At 42.2% G+C, this 27,922-nt stretch overlaps 1 protein-coding gene across 9 annotated transcripts in view; it reads left to right on the forward strand.

Annotated features, from left to right (window-relative positions):
• The window catches only part of LOC121285080 (probable E3 ubiquitin-protein ligase HERC1), a 436,191-nt gene that overhangs the window by 16,610 nt on the left and 391,659 nt on the right, over nucleotides 1-27,922 (forward strand). For all 9 annotated transcript variants that reach the window (XM_041201223.1, XM_041201218.1, XM_041201210.1 and 6 more), the window contains exons 2-3: nucleotides 24,505-25,446; nucleotides 27,690-27,785. In XM_041201223.1, coding sequence (XP_041057157.1) covers nucleotides 24,520-25,446; nucleotides 27,690-27,785 — 1,023 coding nt within the window. In that variant the 5' untranslated portion in view covers nucleotides 24,505-24,519. The remainder of the gene's footprint in view (nucleotides 1-24,504; nucleotides 25,447-27,689; nucleotides 27,786-27,922) is intronic.

Consider the following 27,922-nt stretch of genomic DNA (forward strand, 5'->3'; position numbering starts at 1 on the left):
CACCTTTCCAAATGTCAACATTGAAATAAGGTTCATTGTTAAAATAATTGTATTTGGAAATAGGAGCAGGAGCCTCAGGCCTGCTCTGCCATTCAGCTAGATTATGGCTGACTATTACAAAATAAATCTTAAATATGGGCAATCATCTTTCTGGTGCAGTGAAGTTACCTGGATTGTTTGTAGCCAAAAAAGTTCCTTGGAAAACAGTTGTTTTAAGTTGATTTTTTTTTGAGTAGATAGGTAATAGGTAACAATTTTTTATAAAAACAAAAAAAACTGCGGATGCTGGAAATCCAAAACAAAAACAAAAACAGAATTACCTGGAAAAACTCAGCAGGTCTGGCAGCATTGGCAGAGAAGAAAAGAGTTGACGTTTCGAGTCCTCATGACCCTTCGACAGAACTTGAGTTCGAGTCCAAGGAAGAGTTGAAATATAAGCTGGTTTAAGGTGTGTGTGTGGGGGGCGGAGAGAGAGAGAGAGGTGGAGGGGGGGGTGTGGTTGTAGGGACAAACAAGCAGTGATAGAAGCAGATCATCAAAAGATGTCAACAACAATAGTACAAAAGAACACAGGTGTTAAAGTTAAAGTTGGTGATATTATCTAAACGAATGTGCTAATTAAGAATGGATGGTAGGGCACTCAAGGTATAGCTCTAGTGGGGACGGGGGGAGCATAAAAGGGTTAAAACTATTTAAAAATAATGGAAATAGGTGGGAAAAGAAAAATCTATATAATTTATTGGAAGAAACAAAAGGAAGGTTCCTCCACCTTGCGTTGGGCTTCACTGGAAGAATGCAGCAAGCCAAGGACAGACATGTGGGCAAGAGAGCAGGGTGGAGTGTTAAAATGGCAAGCGACAGGGAGGTTTGGGTCATTCTTGCGGACAGACCGCAAGTGTTCTGCAAAGTGGTCGCCCAGTTTACGTCTGGTCTCTCCAATGTAGAGGAGACCGCATTGGGAGCAACGAATGCAGTAGACTAAGTTGGGGGGAATGCAAGTGAAATGCTGCTTCACTTGAAAGGAGTGTTTGGGCCCTTGGACGGTGAGGAGAGAGGAAGTGAAGGGGCAGCTGTTACATCTTTTGCGTGGGCATGGGGAGGGCCCTCAACTGTGTCCGGCCCATCTCTCGCACATCTGCCCTCACGCCTTCTCCTCCCACCCAGAAACATGATAGGGTCCCCCTTGTCCTCACTTATCACCCCACCAGCCTCCGCATTCAAAGGATCATCCTCCACCATTTCCGCCAACTCCAGCATGATGCCACCACCAAACACATCTTCCCTTCACCCCCCCTATCGGCATTCCGTAGGGATCGCTCCCTCCGGGACACCCTGGTCCACTCCTCCATCACCCCCTACTCCTCAACCCCCTCCTATGGCACCACCCCATGCCCACGCAAAAGATGCAACACCTGCCCCTACACTTCCTCTCTCCTCACCGTCCAAGGGCCCAAACACTCCTTTCAAGTGAAGCAGCATTTCACTTGCATTTCCCCAACTTAGTCTACTGCATTCATTGCTCCCAATGTGGTCTCCTCTACATTGGAGAGACCAAACGTAAACTGGGCGACCGCTTTGCAGAACACCTGCGGTCTGTCCGCAAGAATGACCCAAACCTCCCTGTCGCTTGCCATTTTAACACTCCACCCTGCTCTCTTGCCCACATGTCTGTCCTTGGCTTGCTGCATTGTTCCAGTGAAGCCCAACGCAAACTGGAGGAACAACACCTCATCTTCCGACTAGGCACTTTACAGCCTTCCGGACTGAATATTGAATTCAACAACTTTAGGTCGTGAACTCCCTCCCCCATCCCCACCCCCTTTCTGTTTCCCCCTTCCTTTTTTTCCCAATAAATTATATAGATTTTTCTTTTCCCACCTATTTCCATTATTTTTAAATACCTTAAAATCTTTTATGCTCTCCCCACCCCCACTAGAGCTATACCTTGAGTGCCCTACCATCCATTCTTAATTAGCACATTCGTTTAGATAATATCACCAACTTTAACTTTAACACCTATGTGTTCTTTTGTACTATTGTTGTTGACATCTTTTGATGATCTGCTTCTATCGCTGCTTGTTTGTCCCTACAACCACACCCTCCACCCCTCTCTCTCTCTCTCTCTCTCTCCGCCCCCCACACACACACCTTAAACCAGCTTATATTTCAACTCTTTCTTGGACTCGAACTCAAGTTCTGTCGAAGGGTCATGAGGACTCGAAACGTCAACTCTTTTCTTCTCCGCCGATGCTGCCAGACCTGCTGAGTTTTTCCAACAATTTTTTTATACTGTTCAATATGTAGTTTTTGAACTTGAATATTGAATGGAGTTTGATTGCTTTGTAACTTGTGATCTAGAACATTCAGTGGACTCTAATCTGCTGACACAGCATCAGCAGTTGTTCCCAGCTAAATTTTTTGGACTGATTTTGTTTGTTCCTTTGCGTATAAAAAAATTCCCTGTAAGTATAATTCATTGTATGATATACGGTAAGTACACATATTATATTAGTTGAAGTCCAATGCTGGGCATAACAGCTCTAGAAAATGACATAAACAAGATTTTTTTGATGCAAATCCTTTCCCTTTTAAGTTTGAGAAATGTCATGTTTTATTTAAATGTTCAAACTCCTGCTCTAAACTTTGGCCTCTGCTGTGTTACTCTGAACACAGAGTTGAGTAGTGGACTTAGTTGCAGCGGAGTATCCTTGGAAAGTCAGGGGTTGACTTTCTACATGAGGTACATGAAAAATTAAGGATTTTTTGGCTAGAAGTCGGATGTTGACTTTTACATGAGATTGACTATTACTCAAGTACATACAGTAAATTAATTTATCTTTTTCAGTTTATAAAATAACTTCTGAGTAAGTTAAATTTAGTCTGAATATACCATGATAGACAAAGAGAGGGTGAGCTCCTTATACACTTCTGCAATGATCCAGAGTCTGGGAAAGAACTAATGTGGGAGAAATCCTATTCATACTATTATAAGCACAAATTCTGTGTTGTCTGGCTTTTGAATTTAGAGAACAGATGCCTAATCTTTCCAAGTTAGAATAATTTAACTTGCATTAGATTTTTGGTATCTTACTTAAGATGGTTGATTCCTTTTAAACTATAACTGGAGGGCTCATCTCCTTGCAAACAGTGTTTTTATTTATTCTTTCATGGGATGTGCGTGTTGCTGGCAAGACCAGCATTTGCTGCCCATCCCTAATTGCCCTTGAACTGAGTGACTTGGTAGGCCATTTCAGAGGGCCGCTAAGAGTTAACTACATCTCTCTGGGTCTGGAGTCACATGTCAGTCAGACCAGGTAAGGATGGCAGATTTCCTCCTCTAAAGGACATAATTGAACCAGATGGGTTTTGATGACAGTCAATGATAGTTTCATCGTCACCATTACTGAAACTAGCTTTCAATTCCAGATTTTATTAATTGAGTTTAAATTCCACATGCTGGGATTTGGACCCTTGTCCTCAGAACATTAGCCTGGGCCTGTGGATTAATGGTCCAGTGACATTACCATTGTGTTACCATCTCTCTGATTAGATTTTGGGACACATTACATGATTACGTACCTTACTTCAGATGGCTGATTGCTGTTAAACTATATCTGGAGGGCTCACATCCTTGTACATGGTGTTTTTTATAAATTCTTACATGGGATGTGGGCATCGCTGGCATGGCCAGCATTTATTGCCCAAACCCTAATTACCCTTGAACCAAATGACTTGCTAAGCCATTGCAGGGTTATTATGCTGAACATCCCTCATGCCTGTGTAATCAGCTTTTAAGTTCAGTGCTCCAGTGTTGTACTTATGTATGTTATTCTCAATGGAGTACCTCTAGACAGAACACTTGCTTAACTCGTAAATTTGGTGAGCGAGGGAATTTTAAGCATTGATCCTTTGTAAAATCGAGTCAACTTCGCATTTAGCATTTCATTTAACTTGAACGTTAACTTGTAGTTAGCCTGTGGCATACAAGCTGCCTGCTAGTAGCAGCTGCAGAGTTAGTTAATTGGGTGGCTAATTAGGTAGTTAGCAGGGCCTTACTCATGTTCTGGAACTTTACCTGATATAAATACAAGAGATATTGCTAATGCATGAAATAAAGCATGAAGTCCAGCTTGACAGTACTGCTAGAAGTGTACTTAACTTTGGAATTTGGTGAATGAGGGAAGTTGGTTCAGGGAGGGAAGAGACATTGTTCTAGTCTTTTACAGAACAAAGAGTGGTGCGAGAGAGGGAGTGACATCTGAGAGCTGAAGTCCAGAGGCATTAACTAAGTATGCAGGTAGATGATTGATTGGTGAGTTTTAAAATTAATTTTTTTCTCCAAGAATGGGGTCAGTAGTTCAAACCAGTTCGAGGGAGATACAAGTAACTTATTACATTTATAGCTTCGCTAGTTAAATTACTTAATATAACTACACATAATTGATGAGTGAAACTGCTAAACTTGAGATCCTAATTACTTAAATAAAATGCAGTAGAGATGGCAGGGCAGGTGATGTGTTGCAGTTGTAGCATGTGGGTGCTGGTGGACACCAGTGTGATCCATAGCAATCACATCTGCAGTTAGTGTCTGCAACTCAAAGACCTTAGGCTCAGAGTTGATGAGCTGGAGTCCGAGCTTCGGACATTGTGATGCATCAAGGAGGGGGAAAGTTATCTGGATACTTTATTACAGAAGGCAGTCCCACCCCTTAGGCTAGGTATTTCAGATTTAGTCTGTGGTCAAGGATAGGAGTGAGGCAGGTACCCAAAAGTAGCACTGGAAGAGCCTCAGCCCATGCAATTGTCCAACAGGTTTGAGGTTCTTGCAGATAGTATGGATGAGAACAGAGACTGCAGGGAGGATGAGCAAACTAACCACATTGCCATGGTACAGGAAGCCATTCAGGTGGGGGGAATAAAAAGGAATGTAGTAGGGGACAGTATAGTTAGGGGAATAGATATTGTTCTCTGCAACGGAAAGCATGTCATGAAGGCTGTGTTGCCTGTCTGGTCCCGGGGTCAGCAGCATCTCTTTGGGGTTGGAGGGGAATTTGGGGAGGGGAAGGATCCAGTTGTTGTAGTCCACATGAGTATGATGACATGGGTAGATTTAAAAAAGATCTTCAACTGAAGGAGTATGAACAGCTAGGGGCTAAAATGAAAAAGCAGAACCATAGAGGTGGTAATCTCCGGATTACTGGCTGAACAATGAGCAAATTGACATTGGGCAAATAAGATTAGAAAGTTGAATGCGTGGCTCAAAGATTGGTGTGGGAGAAATGGGTTTTAATTCATGGAACACTGGCAGCAATACTGGGGAAAGAGGGAGCTGTACCATTTGGGTGACCTTCACAAACCCCACTGGAACCAGTGTTCTGGGGAATCGTATGACTAGTGTTGTTGGAGAGAGGGCTCTAAATGGGCAGGAGGGGAGGTGGTGGAATTGTCACTGGACTAATAATCCAGAGACCCAGGATAAAGCTCTGGGGACCCAGGTTTGAATCCCACCATGGCAGGTGGTGAGATTTTTTAATCTGGCAATGAAACCATTGTCGGTTGTTGTAAAAACCCTTTAGGGAAGGAAATTTGCCATCCTTACCAGGTTTGGCCTGCATGTGACTCCAGACCCACAGCAATGTGGTTGACCCTCTGAAACAGCCAAGCAAACCACTCAGTTCTCAAGAGCAATCAGGGATGGGTAATAAATGCTAGCCTAGCCAGTGATGCCCCCATCCCTATCCCATGAACGAATTAAGAAAAAAAGGAGGGCTCATATGATGGGAGAGTTAGTAAATTTACAGGAAAGGATAAGTTAATAGTGCAGAGTAGTACTCCGGGTAATGATAACCAGAGTATGACAAGAAGGAACAGAGCATACAAACATAAGAATGGAGCAACAAGTAGGGTCAGGGTTGGGGGAAAAAATGGTAAAAAGACAGAATTAAAGGCCCTTTAAGAGAATTATGTGACCACTATAACAAAATGGATGAATTGATAACACAAATTAAAATAAATGTCTATGGTATGATAGCCATTACAGAGATATGGTTACAAAGTGACCAAGACTGGGAACTGAATATTCAAAGATATTTGACATTTCAGAATGACTGGAAGAAAGGAAAAAGAGATGGGATAGCTCCGTTAATAAAGAATGAGATTGGTGCAATAGTGAGAAATGATCTTGGTTCAGAAGATCAAGTTGTAGAATCAGTTTGAGTAAAAATAAGAAGAAGCAAATCATTGGTGAGAGAGTAGTTTATAGGCCCTCTAACAGTAGCTATACTGTAGGACAGAGTGTAAATCAAGAAATTATGCTGGCTTGAAAGTACTGCAATAATTGTGGGTGATACTAATCTTCATATAGATTGAACAAAATAAATTGGCAAGGTATTTTTAAGGATGAATTACAGAATGTGTTTGGGACAGTTTCTTAGAACAATACATTCTGGAACCAACAAGGCCACAGGCAATTTTAGACTGGGTCATGTGTAATGAGACAGGATTAATTAATGATCTCATAGTAAAGTACAGATTTGGTTCCCTTACTTTAGGGATAAAAAATATGAATTAGACAAGATCAGAGAAGGTTCACTAGGACCTGTGTACTCATTGGAGTTTGGAACAAGTGGTGATCTTATTGAAACATAGAAGATTCTGAGGGGGCTTGACAGCTAGATGCTGAGAGGATGTTTCCCCTCATGGGGGAATCTTGAATCTAGAGAGCACAATTTCAAAATAAGGGGTCTTCCATTTAACACTGCGATGAGGAGGAATTTCTTATCTGAAAAAGTCATTGGTAACCTCTAACCCAGAGCTCAATGGAGGCTGGGTCATTGAATATATTCAAGGCTGGGTTAGGCAGATTTTTGATCCACAAGGGAGACGAGGATTATAGGAAACGGGCAGGAAGGTGGAGTTAATGCCACGAACAAATCAGTCATGATCTTATTGAATGGCGGAGCAGACTCACAGGATTGAACGGCCTACTTCTGCTCCTATTTCTTATGTTCTCTCAAACTCAGGGCAGAAACGTCCCAGATTTGCACTAAGTGCGGTAACAGGTGGGAAAAAGAATGTTTTACCCGCCGGCTGCAATGGCGGCTTTTCGCGCTATATCATCCCATTCCCGCCTTATTAATTTTGCAGCCACAGGAAAATACCGTCTCGCTGGTGGACAGCCTCTGATTTGCCCGCCACACCGTTACCTCGCCATTTCCTCAAACAGGACGCTATACTTAAACAGCAGCCAGGCGCCCACTTCTCTGCATGCATCCCAAGACCCCTCCGGTGAAGACATGGCCCCAAAAGCCAAGAAAAGTGCAGCACTCCGATTCAGTAACAGATCCCAGGCATGCCTTCTGGATGCTGTGGAGGCTTGCCGTGATGCCCTGTACCTTTGCTCTGGCCGCAAGAAGCCCATCAGTCTCACCACTTCTGCTTGGGAGACAGTGGCAGATTTGATCGGTGCCAATGCTGCACACAAGAGGTTGGCCATTCGGTGCACAAAACAGATGAATAATTTCGTCTGTGCAGCCAGGGTAAGGTAACCATCTTATCACTTTAAACTCCCACACTGGCAAGCAAGGCCGTCACACTTTCACTGGCACCTCGCTCACTTCCAGCTCAAGAGACATCACCACTCACTCTCTCACACGCACTCTCACATCTCTAACTAGCCTCATCTCCTCTGGAGATTGCTTCCTTAGCCCTCACCACCTTGAGGCCACTTGAACAGATCAACATGTGCCCCCACACACACCCTAGGTTATAGCCCTCACCCTGAAGCCTCTTCCCTTGCCTAAGGCCACTTCTCCCCCTTTCCCAAGCAAGCTGTAGAAAAGCCACACCCACCTTACAGCTGATTTGGTAGGTAGACACCTGCCCGTGAGCTGCCCAAAAGTGATGTGGTGCTGCCTGCAAAGCTTGGCATTGATGATCGCGAGTGCTGTCCGAAGCAAGGTAGGCAAACAAACCTCGAAGTCCCAAGTGAAGTGTAGCGCGCCTGGTGCTTGTTGCTTATGTACAGTTGTGGCATGCTGACGTGCCTAAATGATCCAGTAGAGAGGGATGATTCCGGTGAGCAGGGCTTATAATGGGATACTAAAGTATTGAAATTAGGCTCCTGATGTGTGACGGCGAGCATATGGCCCACCATTGATGGGTGGAGCGGACGATCACAAACTGGTTTCATGATGTCGTGAAACTGATTTTTGGCCTTCTCGCCCTATTGTTCCTCCCCCCGACACCCCCTGCCCACCGTGATGCCTGACCTATTTGGCTGGAAAATTCTGGCCTCAGTGTTAAATTCTGTCATTATGATCACTCTTTTGCAGCAGATCCTTTACTCTAAGATTACAAATTAACCCTGTCTCATTACACAGAACAAGAAATAAAATAGCCTCTTCCCTTTTTGAATCTATGATAAACTGTTCTGGAAACTGTCTCAAACGCATTCCATGAACTTGTCCTCCAAATTACTTTAGCTGATTTTGATTTGTCCAGTTTTTATGAAGATTAAGATTTTCCATGGTTGTTGCATTGCCTTTGTTACCAGCACCTCTTATTTTTTGATTAATTCTCTACCCAATAGTATAACTACTAATGGGCGACCTTTAACTATTTTTTACCATCATTTCCTGATTTAACCTTACTCACTAATGCACTATTACCTGAAAACGTCTTGTCGCAATCTGCTTATTTTACCCAAAATGCTACACTGCTCTGTGGCTTTGACTTTTCTCTTTTGGATTTTCCTTTCACTTGAACTCACCAACATCTGACCCCTGCCATGCCCTTTCTAGTTTAAAGCACTATCAACAGCCCTAGTTAGACAGTAGAACGCTGGCCCCAGTCTGGTTTAAGTGGAACCTGTCGCACCACAACAGCTCCCTCTTTCCTCAGTACTGATGTCTGTGCCCCATGAATCAAAATCCCTATCTCACTCACACAACACCCTTTTAATTACGCGTTTGGCCCTCTGATCTTTTGACCCTATAACAATTTGCACATGGCTTGTGTAGTAATGCAGAGAATATTACCATTGAGGTTCTGTTTTAGAATTTGGACCCTAGCTCCTCAAACTCCCATGGTCGACTTTCATCCCTCATTTTACCTATGTCTTTCATTCCTGCCTGGACCACAACAACTGGATCCTATCCCTCTCATTCCAAATTCTGTCCCAGACAAAAAGATGTCTTTAACCTTGGCAGTGGGCAGGCAACACAACCTTCGTAGTGTTTACAGAGTGAAGTATCTAATCCCCTGATGATACTGTGCCCTATTAATAGCATGTTCCTTTTCACTCCTGCCACTTGAAGTCAGGATGGTGTGTGACTTGGAAGGGAACTTACAGGTAGTGGATCTCCCATGCATCTGCTGCCCCTGTATTTCTAGGTGGTAGAGGTTATGGCTTTGGACAGTGCTGTTGAAGGAGGCTTGATGAGTTGTTATAGTGCATCTTGTATATGGTATATGCTGCTGCTAATGTGGTGGAGAGAATGACTGTTTAATGTGATGGATGGGATGCCAAACAGGCGGTCTGCTGCATCCTGGATGGTTTCAGAACTTACCAAGGCTCCTTAGACAGCATCTTTCAAACCCACGACCACTACCATAGAAAGAGAAGGGCAGCAGATACATGGGAACACCATAGTAAGGAAATTCTCCTCCAAAACCAGTCACCATCCTGATTTTGAAATATATCGCCATTCCTTCACTGTCTCTGGGTCAAAGTCCTGGAACTCCTTCCCTCAGCACTGTGAGCATACCTATACCACATGGACTGCAGCAGTTCAAGAAGGCAGCTCACAACCACCTTCTCAAGGGCAATTAGGGATGAGCAATAAATGGCCCAGCCAGCAAAGCACACATCCTTAAAAAAAAGCTTCTTGAGTGTTGTTGAAGCTGCGCTCATCCAGGCAAGTGGACAGTATTCCATCACACTCCTGACTTGTGCTTTGTAGATGATGGACAGGCTTTGGGGAATCAGAATGTGAGTAACTCATTGCAGAATTCCAAGCCTCTGACCTGCTCTTGTAGCCTTAGTATTTAAATGGCTAGTCCAGTTCAATTTCTGGTCAGTGGTAATCTTCAGGATGTTGAAGGTGGGGGATTCTGCGATGGTGATGCCATTGAGTGGCAAGGGGGATATGATTAGGTTCTCTCTTTTTGGAGAGATTAATTGTTTGGCGTGAATGTTACTTACCACTTATGAGCTCAAGCAATAATGTTGCCCAAGTCTTGCTGCATATGGACACAAACTGTTTTACTACCTGAGTCGTCGCGAATGGTGCTGAACAAAGCGCAATCATCAGCAAACATTCCATAAGACCATAAGACATAGGAGCAGAAATTAGGCCATTCGGCCCATCGAGTCTGCTCCGCCATTCAATCATGGCTGATAAGTTTCTCAACCCCATTCTCCTGCCTTCTCCCCGTAACCTTTCATCCCCTTACCAATCAAGAACCTATCTATCTTGGTCTTAAATACACTCAATGAACTGGCCTCCACAGCCTTCTGTGGTAATGAATTCCACTCCTAACCACTCATGATGGAGGAAAGGTTATTGATGAAACAGCTCAAGCTCTAGGACACAACCATGAGGAACTTCTGCAGTGATGTCTTGGAACTGAGATGATTGACCTCCAACAACCACAACCATCTTACTTTGTGCTAGGTATGGCTTCAACCAGTGCAGAGTTTTCCCCTGATTCCCATTGAAAGCAGTTTTGCTAGGACTCTTTGATGCCACACTCGGTCAATTGCTGCCTTCATGTTAAGGGAAGTCACTCTCACCTCACCCTTGGAGTTCAACTTTTTAGTCCATGTTTGGACCAAGGCTGTAATGAGGTCAGGAGCTGAGTGGCCCTGGCAGAACCCAAACTGAGCAGGTTATTGATCAGTAAGTGCCGCTTGATAACACTGACGACAACATCTTCTGTTATTTTGCTGATGATTGAGAGTAGACTGATAGAGCATTAATTGGCTGGATTGGATTTGTTCTCTTTTTGTGGACAGGACATACTTGGGCAATTTTCAGCATTAAGAATAGATGCCCATGTTGTAGTTGTAGTGGAACAGCTTGGGCCGTGGCTAGTTCTAGAGCAAGAGCTTCCAGCATTGCTGGAATTTGGACAGGGCCCATATCCTTTTCAGTATCTAGAACCTTCAGCCGTTTCTTGATATCACTTGGAATGAATTGCATTGGGTGAAGACTGGCATCTGTGCTGCTGGGGGACCTCCGGAGGAGGCCCAGATGTATCATCCACTTGGCACTTGTGGCTGAAGATGGTTGCAAATGCTTCACCCTTGTCTTTTGCACAGATGTGCCACAGGACCCCCTGATCATTGAGGGTGGGGATATTTGTGGTACCTTCTCCTCCAGTTAGTGTAATTGTCCACCACCATTCACGACTGGTGGTAGTACTGAAGTTGGTTGTGGGACCGCTTGGCTCTCTCTATGGCATGCTGCTTCTGCTGTTTGGCACTCAAGTCCTGTGTTGCAGCTTCACTAGGTTGACACCTTAGTTTTAGGTATGCCTGGTGCTGCACTCTTCTTTCAATCTGGATTGATCTCCCAGCTTGATGATAATGGTAGAGTGAGGGATAAGCTAGGGTATGAGGTTACAGATTGTGATTGAGTACAATTCTGACGGCCTACAGTGCTTCATGGATGTCCATTTTTGAGTTGTTCGATCTGTTCTAAATCAATTCCATTTAACACGGTGATGGTGCCACATAGCACAATGGAGGGTATTCTCAGTGTGAAGATGAGTCTTTGTTTCCACAAGGACTGTACAGTGATCCTTGATCATCTGATACTGCTGATAGGTAGATCTGTGACACATTGGTGAGGATGAGGTTCTTCCCTTTTGTTGGTTCTTTCAACACTTGCCTCAGGCCCAGTCTAGCAGCTATGTCTTTTGTGACTCAGCCAGCTCAGTCAGTAATGGTACTACTGAGTGACTCTTGTTGGACATTGAAGCCCCCTACCTAAGGTACATTCTGTGCTGTTGGCATCCTCAGTGCCTCTTCCAATTGGTGTTCAACATACAGGAATATTGTTTCAGCAGCTTTGTTTTAGTTCATTTATGGGATGTGCCCATCCCTAATTGTCCTTAAGGTGATGGTGAGCTGCCTTCTTGAACCTCTACAGTTGATATCATGTAGATACATCCACAGTGCTGTTAGGGAGGGAGTTCCAGGTTATTGACCCAGATACAGTAAAGGAATGGTGATATATTTCCAAGCCAGGATGGTGAGTGGCTTGGAGGGGAACTCCTAGGTGATGGTGTTCTCATGTGTCTGCTACCCTTGTCCATCTAGATATTAGCAGTCATGGGTTTGGAAGCTGCTGTCAAAGGAGCCTTGGTGAGTTGCTGCAGTGCATCTTGTAGATGGTACACACTGCTGCCACTTTGCATCGGTGGTGGAGGGAGTGAATCTTTGTGGATGGGGTGTCAGTCAAGCGGGCTGCTTTTTCCTGGATGGTTTCAAGCTTCTTGAGTGTTGTTGGAGCTGTGCTCATCCAGGTAAGTGGAGAGTATTTCATCACACTCCTGATCAGTGCCTTGCAGATGGTGGACAGAATTTGGGGAGACAGGAGGTGAGTTACTCGCCGCAGGGTTCCTAGCCTCTGATCTGCTCTTGTAGCCACAGTATTTGCACGGGTAGCCTAGTTCAGTTTCTGGTCGATGGTAACACCCAGGATGTTGATAGTGGAGGATTCAGCAATGGTCATGCCATTGGATGTCATGGGGCAATGGTTAGATTCCCTCTTGTTGGAGATGGTCGTTGCCTGGAACTTGTGTGGCGCGAATGTTACTTGCCACTTGTCAGCCCAAGCCTGAATATTGTCCAGGTGTTGCTGCATTTGGACATCGACTGTTTCAGTATCGGAGTGTTGTGAATGGTGTTGAATATTGTGCAATCATCAGCGAACATCCTCACTTCTGACCTTATGATGGAAGGAAAGTCATTGATGAAGCAGCTGAAGATGACCCTAGGATATTACCCTGAGGAACTCCTGCAGTGATATCCTGGAACTGATATGATTGACCTCCACCAACCAGAACCATCTTTCTTTGTGCTAGGTATGATTCCAACCAGTGGAAAGTTTTCCCGCTGATTCCCATTGACTCCAGTTTTGCTAGGACCAATCATTTAGGACTGAGAAGAGGAGAAATTTCTTCACTCAAAAGGTTGTGCATCTTTGGAATTCTGTACCCCAGAGGATTGTGGTTGTGCCATCATTGAATATATATAAGGCTGAGATCGACAGATTTTTGGTCTTCAGGGCATCGTGGGGAGCCAGTGTGTAAGTGGAGTTGAGGATGAAGGTTAGCCATGATCATATTGAATGACAGAGCAGGCTGGACACCCGTATGGTCTTCTACTGCTCCTATTTCTTATGCCCTTGTAACTTGAGTGTGGCTCAAAATATAAATGCTGCTTCAGCACTTATTCAGGCCATTACTTAACTACTATTATCAGTCTGGCCCAGTCGGTAGCACTCTCGCCTCTGAGTCCCAAAGTCCCAAAAACAAAGCTGATACCCCAGTGCAGTATCGAGGGAGCGCTGCACTGTTGGAAGTACCTTCTTTCAGATGCGACATTAAACCAAGGTCCTGACTGCTTGCTCAGGTAGATGTAAAAGATCCAACGTCACTATTTTGAAGAAGAGTGGGGATTTATCCCTCACATCAACATCACAAAAACAGATTATTTGGTTCTTATCACATTGCTGTTTGTGGGTTTTTGCTGTGGACATATATTGCCATATTTCCTACATTACAACAGTGATTATGCTTTCAAAAGTGCTTCAGTGTGTCAGTGGAATTCCCAAGCCTGGTTGTTAAGAATATACTGAGACTAGGATGCTTTGGTAGAAACGGTTTATTGCTTAGCACAGAACTTACTTCTCCACTCCACTTCATGGAAATCTTAGTCTCCAATCTTCACTTTCAGGCAACCACCCTCTCCTACCAATTATCAGTGGAATTCCCAAGCCTGGTTGTGAAAAATATACTGAGACTAGGATGCTTTGGTGGAGACTGTTTATTGCTTAGCACAGAACTTACTTTTAAATTTAGCAGAGTCTGACCAAGCTTCACAGGCATTCAATAATTAACCTTTCATATAAATTTTATCCATGAATTTCAAGAGATTGTTCAAACCTTCTTCAATGTCCGATTCCAAAGCTTCCAGCCTGAGAACACTGTGCAACTGATCATGGTCCTGGTAAAAGTGCCAGAGCCATCCCTTGCTTTTTTTTTCCAGAAAAGACGTAACCCATGTCCATATATCGACGTTATTTTTCCGTTGATCATAAGGTTCCATTTCATAAAATAGTGATGGAAAATCATATCCTGCCTGATTTCCGTCATCTTTCTTCAAAGAATCTCCAATTACCGTCCTTTCTCAAAAAAACTAATTCTAGTACTCACCTTCTCTCTGGAAGTAAATCTTAATTTCCAATTTTCACTTGCAGGCAGTGATCCTCTCCTACCAAATGTCAGTGGAATTCCCAAGCCTGGTTGTGAAGAATACACTGAGACTAGAACACCTTAGTGGAGATTGTTTATTGCTTAGCACAGAGCTTGCTTCTTCACTCTAACACCCCACCAGTGCTTTTCTTTTGTTCAAACAAATTAAACTAAGTTATGAAAAAAAGAGGAACGAAACAAGATGCAGTCCCTTGAGGGACACTGCAAACCAAATATCAAGCGTTGAAGGAAACTTACAAACATTAAACCAAAATGTGATCAAAGGCGTCTAGAAAACACCCCAATACCTGTGGTGCTCACTGAACACAGAAGGCCTCTATCATGCTGCTAGACACCGCGTGCTCCCTCTCCAAAGACTCCCAGCTGTGAACATAGCCACAGAAGAGGGGCAGACAATCGGGCTGGTTGACTCCCTCGGTCGCCTGCTGCCTGGATCTGTTGATGGCCAGCATCTTAATGTCATTTGTTCCTACATGGACCACAGAGTTCTCCCTTTTCCAATTCATCTCTAGTCGGAAGGTGTTGCACCAGGCAGCCAATGCAATCTTTGGAACTCCTGCAAAAAATCCATCTATCCCCCTGACTATACTGTCCCCCATCATTCTTTTCCCCTTTCCTCATTTGAATGAATTCCTGCACAACAGTGCTAAGAGTAGTTCACTGATCACCCTGCAGTCTTTGTGAGGAGGGCCTCCTCCCTCCCCACCCCTCTCTGCACCGGTATCCGAAAAGCAGGAGTGTGGGACTGACATGCAAACAAAACAAAGACAAAAGGCTTTTTAAATAACCAAAAAGGGGGTGCAGTCTACAACACGAGACATAACCATGGTCCACAGACTCCACAATGTTGCAAAACACACATGCATCCTGGGAGTTTATGAACCAGAACAACCTACAGTTGTACGGGACTGCACCGTGCAACGCCCTCCACCCCAGGTCCCCAATGGTAAGTCGGAGAACTCCCAAACCCTGCCAGTGCTAGCTGACTCTTCTTTATATGTACATTTGAGTACAATTAACTAATCAATACCCAAAACCTGTTCACTTCATTGTCTTAAACTGCTGGGTATTTAACATCCATCAACAGAACCTATTAGATATTTAACACTGGCTGTAAAGCACTTTGAAACATCTGGTGGTCATGAAAAGCACTATATAACTGCAAGTCTTTTTTTCCCGATGGACAATTTCAGTTAAGTGTTGCCAGCTTGCAGTTTCTTTTACAGTTTTTAAAGTTCTAAGTTAAATTCAAAAAATTAAACTAATTGTAATTTTGGTTAGTAACTGGCACTGCTGTTGGGCATATGATCTCGGTGCTCATATTTGCATGGCATATAATTTAACATTTTATGCATGTATTGTTGAAATGGTCAGACAAAAAGTGGAATGTGTTAGTGTTTTAAAATCATGTGATTCACTTCATTTGTAACTCCTTATTGATTATCTGCTAAAATGGTGTCGACAGTGACCCCAGGTATCATGAAATCAAGAAGATAAAATTTATAAAAACAAAGTACTTCAGTTGCTGGAACTCTGAAATAAAAACTGAAACTGTTGGAGATGCACAGCGGGTCAGACAGCCTTGTGGAGAGAAACGGAGTTATTGAAAAATCATTGATCTGAAATGTTCACTGTGTTTCTCTCCAAAGGTAAAATTTGCACATGATACTATAGAAGGCATAATAAGTAAGGCTAGTTAGACATGGTCGGGCAGGTGGTGTGCTGTAAATGTGCATGTGTAAGCATTGAGATCCTGGAAGGCTGTACTTGCAGCTTGAGCAACTTCAGCTCAGAATTGTTGAGCTGGAGTCCGAGCTGTAGACATTACGGGGCATCAGGGAGGGGGGCAATTACCTGGACACTTTGTTTCAGACACCCAGTCACAATCCTCAGACTAAGCAGAACTTTAGAGTTGATTGGTGGTTAGGGACAGGAGGCTGTGATGGCAAGTCAGGCAGGCATAGGGATCCAAGATGTTGTGATGGAGAGCCTCAGCATTTGACTTTGAGCAACAACTACAAGGTACTTGCTTCTTACGTGAGTGAGAACAAAGACTGCAGGGTGATCAGTGAACTACTCTTAGCACTGTTGTGCAGGAATTCATTCAAATGAGGAAAGGGGAAAAGAATGATGGGGGACAGTATAGTCAGGGGGATAGATGGATTTTTTGCAGGAGTTCCAAAGATTGCATTGGCTGCCTGGTGCAACACCTTCCGACTAGAGATGAATTGGAAAAGGGAGAACTCTGTGGTCCATGTAGGAACAAATGACATTAATTGAAATAGGAATGATGTTCTGATGAGTGAGTTTGAGGAGTTAGAGCCCAAACGAAAATGCTGAACCTCAAAGATAATAATCTCTGGATTGTTACCTGAGCCTCATGCCAATTGGCATAGGGTCAAGCAGATAAACATATTGCTCAAAGAATATTGCAGTGGGAAGACAGTGTTTGATCCATGGGGCACAGCATCAGTACTAGGGAAAGAGGGAGCAGTTCTGTTGTGATGGACTCCACATAAGCTGGGCTGGGATCATTGTCCTGGTGAGTCATATAAGTGGGCCTCCGGATAGAGCTTTAAACTAAAAGAGGGTGGGGAAGTATCCGGTGAAGGGAGGTTTAGAAATCTGAAAAGAAATGTTGAGGCAATAGACCAGTGTAGTGATTTTGCTAAAGAGAAACAGAGTGGGATAGGAAGGGATAGAAGTTTAACAAGGGCAGCATCAGTGAATAATATCTATGGAAAGAATAGTAGTTGAGAAAAATAAAATTACTGGATCTTTATCTGAATGCACGAAGCATTTGTAAAATAGATTAACTAACAGCACAAGCAGAGATAAATGATTTTGATATGAGTGCCATTACAGAGAGGTGATTGGAAGGTGAACAAGATTGGGAAATGCATATTCCAGGGTGCATAACACTTTGAAAATGCAGGCAGAATGGAAAAGGAGGAGGAGCAGCACTGATAGTAAGGGGTGACATAATGACAAGTCCTTGGCTTACAAAATCAAGAAGTATAATCAGTATGATGGAGATTAGGAATAGTAAGTATCAGAAAATGCTGGTGAGAGTCATTTAAAAGTCCAACTGTAGCTATATCATTGGACAGAGCGTAATATTGTGAAAATCGAGTTAATAATTCATATGTTTTGGAATATAATTTTTAGTTTTAGGAGTTAAAATTTTGACTAGATATTAGAGGCATCAGGTTGCAAAACTGATAAACACTACTCTGATGTAAATGCAACTCAAGCAAGCTTGAGTTTATTACTATTAAAAGATAACCTATGTTTATTCAATAAGGTTGGAGTTGACAGTGGAAACACTTGAATGATAGATTACCTTTCGTTAGGCTTGTGGTAGAGCCAGAGGGTTCCTACTTACTTCGATAAAAGATTTACATTATTAGTACCCAGATGAGAAAAAGTTAGAGGCAGTTGCTTAACAAGGGAGTTCCTTGATAAGAGACAGAAATTCTGGACAAGGGGCCATTCATCCATTAGACATGTAAATTATTCATATGGATTGCAGAATCGAACATGTGTTGAAGGTACAATAATTTATTTCAGTTTGAGGACATCCCAAAGTATGCTACATTGTCATGGAGATGGGCTGTAGGGGTATAAGTTATTTGGGTGTTTGCTCAGAAAGCAGGCAGTTGCAATTTGACTTCGGTGTAGACTGCATCTCATTGGATTAAGAGAGCCAACAGGAGATGATTATTAATCAGGCTTGCACTTTAAGTTTGATCACCACGTGGAATGCAGGTGAGGTTCATGCTCAGTTTTGGATATCGTGAGGAGAAAAAGCAGCTGGAAGCTTTGCCTAGTTTGCAGTTAGAGGAAAAAAATTACAGTAGTCCACACAGCCTTGTGGCAGGAAGCAGTCAGAATTAATTTGGAAGGCTGTTGGTATTTGAGGCATCCATAATCGCGAGGTATTAAGTAAATTGTACAAAATCTTATCTCAGGAGAATAACTGGAACACTGAGGAGAATCAAAGTGACTTCCTGAGGGCTGTGGTGTACCTTTGAATTGGCCCCACCCAGGAAAGTGATGGACCTAGAAAAGTGAATGAACCTTCAAGATTCATATAATGTATCAGAGAATTCTTGGGGGTAATAAAAAGTAGAACTGAATTGATGGCATAAGTAATTATAAACTATAGTGTTAAGTTAATAGTGCTTGCTTTGTTGTTTTGAAATAATTGAAGCTTGTAACAAAGGTAAGGTAATAATATTAGGGGACTTCAATCTTCTTATGGACTAGACCATTCAGATTAGCAAAGGTAGACTTGAAGATGAGTTTGTAGAATGTTTTTGCAACTGTTTCCTAGCATGATACTTATGACTACGGATAAAGCTATTTTAGATTTACAGTTGTCTTGTAAGGCAGGGTTAATTAATAATAAGGTAATAAAAGATTCTTGGCGTGTGGATGAGGACCTGGGTGAAATTATAAAAATGCTATCGAATCCTATGTTTTTTGAGCGCAGCATACTGGAGTCCAAAACAAGAATTTTAAACTTGAACAAAGCCGATTACATAGGTATCAGGAGAGAGCTGTCCAAGATTGATCAGGGAAATAGACTAAAAGATATGATTGTAAATAAACTGGGAAACATTTAAAACAAAACTCAGCAAGAAAGATCCACCCTTGGCTTACTATGGAAGTTAAGAATAGTACTAGATTAAAAGGAGAGCCTTATTATGTTGTGAAGAATAGTCGTCACCCTGAAACCAGCAATGGGTGTCCAAAAGGTTGATTTAAGAAGGGCAAAAGTACAATGAGAATAAACTAGTCAGGAATGCGGATTGTAAACTTTTACAAGTATATAAAAGGAGAGTAGGTAATGTAAATGTTGGTCCCTGAGACAGAGACCAGGGAAATTATCATGGGGATTGAGGAAATAGCAGAGACTTCAAACAAATATTTTGTGTCTGTCTTCTCAGTGGAAGACACAAATTACATACCAGAAATAGAGGGTAACCAAGGGGCTTTTATGAGTGAAGAACTTAAAAGTATTTAATATCAGCAGAGAAAGAGTGTTAGATAAACTTAAAGGACTAATGGCTGATAATTCCCCAGGACCTGATGGGTTCTAAAAGAGCTAGCTGCAGAGATAGTGGATGTACTGGTTATGATTTTCCAAAATTCCCTAGATTCTTGAACTCCCCCATCATATGATAGAATTTCACATTCAGTTTGAGTGTGAAAAATTTGGGTCTGAAACTAGTGTCTTAACCTTAAATAAAGGCAATTACGAGGGTATGAAGATAGAGTTGGCTAAAGTGAAATGGGAATATAAATTAACAAACAAGTTGGCAGGGAAGCAGAGGCAGACCTTTAAGGAGCTATTTCATAACTCTCAACAAAGATACATTCCGTTGAGAAAGAAAGACTTTGAAAAGGATGCGTCATCTGTGGTGAACTAAGGAAGTTGAGGATGGTGTCAAATTTTAAAAAGATGTATGTTACTGAAAAGATTAGTGGTAGGCCAGAAGATTAGGAAAACTTTAGAAATCAGCTACGGATGGCTAAAGAAATAATTAAATACAGAGAAATTGGAGTATGAGAGAAAAGCAGATAGTAACAGCTTCTACAAGTACATGAAAGGAAGTGTAGCGACAGTGAACATTGGTCCCATAGAGGGTGAGACTGAGGAGATAATAATCGGAAACAAGGAAATGGCAGAGACCGAACAGGTATTTTGTATCTGTTTTCACAGTCAAAGACACAGAAAGCACCCCAAGAATAGTAGAAAAGGTGAGGGAAAAAGGAGAGAGGAACTTAAAACAATCACGATCACTGGATGAAACGTACTAGGAAAACTACTGGGATGAAAGACTGAAAAGTCTCCTGGATCTGATGGCCTGCATCATGGCGTTTTAAAGGAACGAGCTGACGCGATAATGAATGCATTGGTTGTGATATTTCAAAATTCCCTAGATTTTGAAAATGTCCCAGCAGATTGAAAAATTCCACCATTCAAGAAAGGAGGGAGACAGAAAGCATGAAACTATGGGCCAGTTAGTCAAACAGCTGTCATGTGAAAATGGTAGAATCCATAATTAAGGTGTTGGTAGCAGGACATTTAGAAGATCATGTTACCATCAGGCAAAGTAAACATGGGTTTTGTGGAAGTGAAATTGAGTTTGACAAATTTATTAGAATTCTATGAAGATATAGCTAGCAGGGTAGATAAAGGGAACCAAAAGATGTAATGTATTTGGATTTTGAGAATGCATTTGATAAGGTACCACATAAATGGTTACTGCTAAAGGTAAGATAAAGCTCATGGTGTTGAGAGTGATTACATTAGTATGGACGAGCAGTGCTTCCCAAACTTTTTCCCGCTGTGACCCCAGTGAGGCTTGAAAATTGCTGTGACCCCCAAAGTGTGAGGCAGGTCAGGGGCATAGAGCTGAGGGTGGGAAGTGGGGTGAGCTGTGAGAGTGGGGGAGGAGCTGAGGGAAGTGGGGCATTGGGGAGTTGTTACAGCACATTGGGGGATGGTGAGCCTGGGGGCGTTGGGTGCAGAGCTGTGAGAGTGGGGGGAGGGCAGTGAGCAGGGAGGTGGTGAGCTGTGAGAGAGGAGGGGTGCAGAGTTGTGAGAGGCGCACTGTTTGAACTGCAGGGTTTCTTTAAAAAAAACACCTACCTTTTCACTTTTGTTTGGAACAGGAATCGAACCTCAAAGATTGGTCAGTTAGGCCACACACACCATTACAAAAGACGCAAGGGTTTGAAGAACTCTTGCAGCTGTTAACACTCGGGCCTCATGATCCCAAAATTTCGTCGTGTAACCCCAATGGGGTCATGACACACAGTTTGGGAAGCCCTGGGATAGAGGATTTGCTACCTAACAGGAAAAGAAATTCAGGATAAGTTGGTCATTTTCAGGTTGGCAAACTGTACCTAGCGAGTGTCACAGGACCTCAACTATTTACAATCTATATTAATGACTTGAATGAAGGGACCGACTGTATTGTAGCCAAATATGCTGATGATGCAAAGATAGGTAGGATGCAAAGAGTCTGCAAAGGTATATAGAGAGGTGAAATGAGTAGGAAAAAGTTTGATTGAAGTGTACGATGTAGGAAAATGTGAGTTTGTGCACTTTGGCAGAAAGAATAACAAAGCAGGATACAGTACAGAGGAAACTGGGTGATCTTGTACATGAATCAAACATTTAGCATGCAGGTACAGCAAATGATTAAGAAGGCCGAATGTTGACCTTTATCACAGAATCACAGAATTGTCACAGCGCAGAAGGAGGTCATTCAGCCTATGTCTGCACTAGCATTCCGAATGAACATTTCACTTAGTGCCATTCTCCCACCTTCTCCCCAAAACCCTGCACATTTTTCTTTCTGAGATAACAGCCTAATTCCCATTTGAATGCTTCAATTGAACCTCCCTCCACCACACTCTCTGGCAGTGCACACCAGACCCTATCCACACTCGTGGCGTGAAAAAGTTTTTCTCATAATGCTTTCTGCTTCTTTTGCCAATTAGTTTAAATCTGTGCACTCTCATTCTAGATCCTTTTATGAGTGGGAACAGTTTATCCCTGTCTACTGTCAAGACAACTCATGATTTCCAAGGAAACCAGTCCTAACTTCTCCAATCTGTCTGTGTCACTGAAGTTCCTTGCCCTTGGAATCATTTGTGTCAATCTTTTCTGCACTCTCTCCAGTGCCTTCATATCCTCCCTAAAGTGCAGCGCCCAGAAAGAGCCCAGTACTCCAGATGACGCTGAATCAGCGTCTTATACAAGTTCAACAAAACCTCTTTGCTCTTGTACTCTATCCGCTATTAATAAAGCCTAGGATACTATATGCTTTAACTGTCCTCGCAACCTGTCCTGCCACCTTCAATGACTTATCCACATATGCATGCAGGTCCCTCTGCTCCTGCGCTCACTTTGGAATTGTACCCCTTTTTTTTGTATTATCTCTCCATGTTCTTCCTACCAAATTGAATCACTTCATATTTCTCCACATTGCGCTTCATTTGTCACTTATCCATGTATTCCACCAACTTGCCTATGTCCTTTTGAAGTTCTACACTATCCTCCTAACAGTTCACAATGCTTCCAAGGTTTGTATCACCGCTAGCTTTTTGATTATGCCCTGTACACCAAAATCTAGATCATAAATATATATCAGGAAAAGCAAGGGTCCCAAAACTGACCCCTGGGGAACTCCACTACACCTTCTTCCAGCCGGAGAAGCATCCATTAACCACAGTTTTCTGTCTCCTGTCACTCAGCTAATTTCGCATCCATGCTGCTATTGTGCTTTTTATTCCATGAGCTGTAACTTTGTTCACAAGTCTGTTGTGCGGCACTGTATCAAATGCTTTTTGGAAATCCATGTACACCACATCAACAGCATCGCCCTCATCAACCCGCTCTCTGTTACCTCTTCAGTAAGTTCCAGCGTGTTAGTTAACCACGATTTTCCCTCAAGAAATCCATGCCTACGTTCCTTAATTAACTTGCATTATCCATGTGACTATGAATTTTGTCCTGGATTGTTTCTCCACCACTGAAATTAAACTGACTGGCCTGTAGTTGTGTGGGGTTATCTTGACACCCTTTTTTGAACAAGAGTATGTTTGCAATTCTCCAGTCCTCTGGTATCACCCCTGAGTCTAAAGAAATTATGGGCAGTGCCTACACAATTTCAACTCTTGCATCCAAGGACACTGAGGAAATTATCTTATCCAGTCCTGGTGCCTTGCCATCTTTAAGTACAGGCAGCTGCCCAATGTCACCTCTTTGTCAATTTTAAACCCTCTAGTGTCTGAATTACCTCCTTTTTCATCATAGCCTGGGTAGCATCTTCTTCCTTGATAAAGACAGTTGCAAAGTATTAATTTAATGTCTCAGCTATGCTTTTTGCCTCCATAGGTTAATCCCCTTTTTGGTCCTTAATCGGACCTACCATCCTTTTACTATTTATTTGCCTATAGAAAACGTGGGATTCCCTTTTGTGTTAGCTGCCAATCTCTTTTCATACTCCCTCTTTGCTTCTCTTATTTGTTTTTTCACTTCCCATGTATACCTTCAATATTCAACCTGATTCTCAAATGTATTTTCTACCTGACATCTGTCTTTTGGGAAGGGGGGTGGAGTATAAGAGTAAGGATTTCTTACTACAGTTGTATAGCGCATTGCTGGGCTGCATCTGGAGTACTGTGTACAGTTCTCTGTTTACTTGAGGGATATACTTGCATTGGAAGTAGCTCAGGGGAGGTTCAGTATGCTGACCTCTGGGATGAAGGGGTTGTCTTATGAGGAAAGGTTGGACTTATGCCCATTGAAGTTTAGAAGGATGAGAGGCGATCCTATTGAAACATATAAGGTTCTGAAGGGGCTTGATATGGTAGATGCTAAGAGGATGTTTCCTCTTGTGGCGGAACCTAGAACTCGGGGACACAGTTTAAAAGTAAGAGGTCTCTCATTTAAGATGGAAATGAGGAGGAATTTCTTCTCTGACCTTCCTTAGTCTTTGGAATTCTCTTCCACAGAAAGTAGTGGAGGCTGGGTCACTGAATACTTCCAAGGCTGAGTTAGACAATTTTTGATTGATAAGGGAGTCAAGGGTAATGGGAGCAGGCAGGAAAGTGGAGTTAAGGTCACACCAGATCAGCCAAGATCTTATTGAATAACGGAGCAGGGTCATTGGGCTGAATGGCCTACACCTCCTATTTCTTATGATCGAGGAGGCTTATGTGGAGCAAAAACACCGCTATAGATGATTTGGGCAGGATGACCTTCTCCTGTTTTGTAAATTCTATGTAAATTAAAATACAGTTAAATTAAGATAGAGTTGTGTTCAAGCTTTTTTAATCCTTGATTTAGCTTGCGTTCTTATGCAAGGATAATTGTGCAGGGTACCAAATCTTACTCTATAGGTATTGTAAAGAGAGTAAAAGATGGTGGTAATAATACCCAGAAGAGTCATGTGTATTTTTTTTTCCTTTTTCCAGATTTAACATTAGAAAATGGTTACATGTCCCACAAATGTAATACTCAAATGGCTTGAACATCTGAATAGTTCCTGGGCCTTGGAAGACAGTGAATCTGCAGCAACAAGGGAAGGTGCCTCTGCATTATATGAAAAGCTACTCCATAACAAAGAAGTGGTAGGGATTTCTCAGCAGGCCCAACATCTGATTGGTCCTCGGTTGCCAGATTTTGAACATGAGTCCTCAGCTGTGGAAGAACGTGAGCAGTATCTCTCCGCACTGCTCAGCAGCCAGCAGAATTTGGCCAGAACAGTCTTTGGAAATTCACCTTTTGCTGTTGCCTTACACATGCGACTATTGTCACTTCAGAGAATATTCCACGCACTTTCTAACAAATATCACGATCGGTTCAGACCGGGGCATCAAGTACAAAGGCAGAGTTCTGACAGTAGATTAGATTTGGGAGATGCATTGGCCAGGAATACGAGAATAAAATCGGGTACTGATGTTCTGATTGAGATGGGAGTGAAGACTGGCTTAAGTCTACTCTTTGCACTAATTCAACAAAACTGGCAACAATCAAGGCTAGATCCAAGCTTGAGCCTGTGCAATGATGTTTTGTGCACAGCATGCACAGTTATCAATTCTCTACCTCCACTTTCTCTAGCAAATGAAAATAAAATCCCTCAAGTTGGTTTGGATTGCCTCGCACAAGTGACTACATTTTTAAAGAAGATGACCATGCCCAGTTCTGGAGCTGACATTCAAGGGCGAAGATTGGCTTCAGAGCTACTATTGGGTCTTGCAGTGCAGCGTGGGTCTTTGAAGTTCCTACTTGAATGGATTGAAGTAGCATTAGCTGCTTCTGCAGCTGCTGCTAATGTACCTTTTGCACCAGAGAAAGAAGGAATGATTGGATATGATTGTTTCTTGAAATCATTGGAGCAACTGAAACATTCTTCAGTGAGTTTGATTTACCAGTGATGGACTTTGTTTCTAAACGGTGCTAGAAATTGCTTAGCATGTAAATACTTGATATGCTATTTTACTGTTCTGATTCGCAAATTTATTGTTCTCCCACACTTAATTAGTAAATGTTCTCCAAACATTGTACCAGAATAGCACAAGGTTGTGTATAAACTGTTTCTGTGGTGAATTGATGCCTTTAAAAAAACTGAAAAGTAAATTAATTCAAACCAAGACCATAATGTGACAGCACAGTATTAAGTTAAAATTTAGTAGTACTATATGGATGTCAAATACACTTTCTTTTCTGATTTACAATCTGTTCCTACTCAGTTGATTTTTGTTTTAAAATTTTCCAATAATTCATGATAAGCAATTTTTAAGTGGTCTTTGTAGAATTTTTTTCACACAATTTCAAATCAAATTAACAAATAATTCAAATTAAGGAATTTCCAATTCAGAGTGAAGGCTACTGCTGATTACTTGAAGCTGTGTTTTCCATTTTGAAAAATAAGCTACTCAGTCATTTGAACAAAACCAAGTAAATTTCTCAGCATTAAATAATGAAGTAAATTATCATATTTGAATTGTAACTTTGTAATAACACTAGACTGTATTCATCAAAGCTGCTTAATGGGCTATAAAGGAGATATATTGGTCATATTCATAGAAACATAGGAAATAGGTGCAGGAGTAGGTCATTCAGCCTTTGAGCTTGCTTCACCATTCAATATGATCATGGCTGATCCTCTATCTCAACACCATACTCCCGCTCTCTTCCCATACCCATTGGCACCTTTAGAGTCTAGAAATCTATCTATTTCCTTCTTAAGCATATTCAGTGATTTGGTCTTCACAGCCTTCTGTGGTAGAGAGCTCTACAGGTTCACCAACCTCTGAGTGAAGAAGTTTCTCAGTCCTAAGTGGCCTACCCCATATACTGAGACTGTGATCCATTGATCTAGACCCCCCAGCCAAGGGAAACATCTTTCCTGCATCCAAAACAAAAACAGAATTACCTGGAAAAACTCAGCAGGTCTGGCAGCATCGGCGGAGAAGAAAAGAGTTGACGTTTCGAGTCCTCATGACCCTTCGACAGAACTCGACAGAACTTGTTTTGGATTTCCAGCATCCGCAGTTTTTTTGTTTTTATTCCTGCATCCAGTTGTCCAGCCCCGTCGGAATTATTTAAGTTTCAATGAGATCCTCTCTCATTCTTCTACACAGGCCTTGTCGACCCAATCTCTCCTTATACAACAATCCTGCCGTCCCAGGAATCAGTCTGGTGAACCTTCAAGTCCTCTCACAATGAAGGCCAATATGCCATTTGCCGCCTTAACTGCTTGCTTGCACCTGCACGTTTGCTTTCAGTGATTGGTGTTCAAGGACACCGAGGTCCCTTTGTACATCAACACTTCCCAAACGATCACCGTTTAAATAATACTCTGCCATTCTGTTTTTCCTATCGAAGTGGATAACTTCTCACTTATCCACGTTATACTGCATCTGCCATGTATTTGTCCACTCACTCAACCTGTCTAAATCGCCTTGAAGCCTCTTAACATCCTCCTTACCACTCACATTCCCTCCAAGTTTTGCATCGTCAGCAAACTTGGAAATCTTACATTTGGTTCCCTCATCCAAATCATTGTGAATAGCTGGAGCCCAAGAATTGATCCCTGCAGTAACCCACTAGTCACCGCCTGCCACTCTGAAGAAGACCTATTTATTCCTACTCTCTGTTTCCCGTCTGTTAATTCTCAATCCATGCCACAATATTACCCTCAATCCCATGTGTTTTAATTTTGTACACTAACCTCTTATATGGGACTTTATCAAAAGCTTTTTGAAAATAACCAACAAAAGAGAGGGCAAGATGGGGAATGAGCCATTTTGTTTCCATTTTCTCGTTTATTCATCGCTGCTGACATTTCCTTGTACTGTTCTTCCATCTTTCATTTTAAGCCTCTGTTCCCTATTGAATTAAAATAGCTTAATGGTTTTGTTATGGAAAATGCAGCTGATAATATGTTTTTGTTTATTTAATAGGAAAAACCCCGATCAATCATGCAAACCCTTCTGTAATTATAACAAATCATTTGCACTAAGCTTTTATTGCTAATTCAGAGCCTCAAAGATAGAACTTTGCCTTTGCCCATTTCAAATTTTACTTCCATGATAATGTAGTTCCAATGAAAATTAGCCAAAATGCTGATTATTTGATCTGTTTTAACTTTTAGAATACGTGTGTAGATAATCTACAGAACCAAGAGCTTAAGAAGACTCCAGATGGGCTGTGTTCTCTTTCTAATGCAGCAATTTGTCTTTGTGAAGAGGTTTGTCATTTTTATATATTTTATAATTCTATTTGATAAAGTGACAGTGTAATCCTAAATTACATGCTAATTGTACCAATCATTTGTTTAGTGATGTTCTTTTAATGTGGATAATTTTAATATTTTGTCTATACATT

This window comes from Carcharodon carcharias, chromosome 1 (assembly GCF_017639515.1).
Source record: "Carcharodon carcharias isolate sCarCar2 chromosome 1, sCarCar2.pri, whole genome shotgun sequence".
Classification (NCBI taxonomy): Eukaryota; Metazoa; Chordata; class Chondrichthyes; order Lamniformes; family Lamnidae; genus Carcharodon; species Carcharodon carcharias.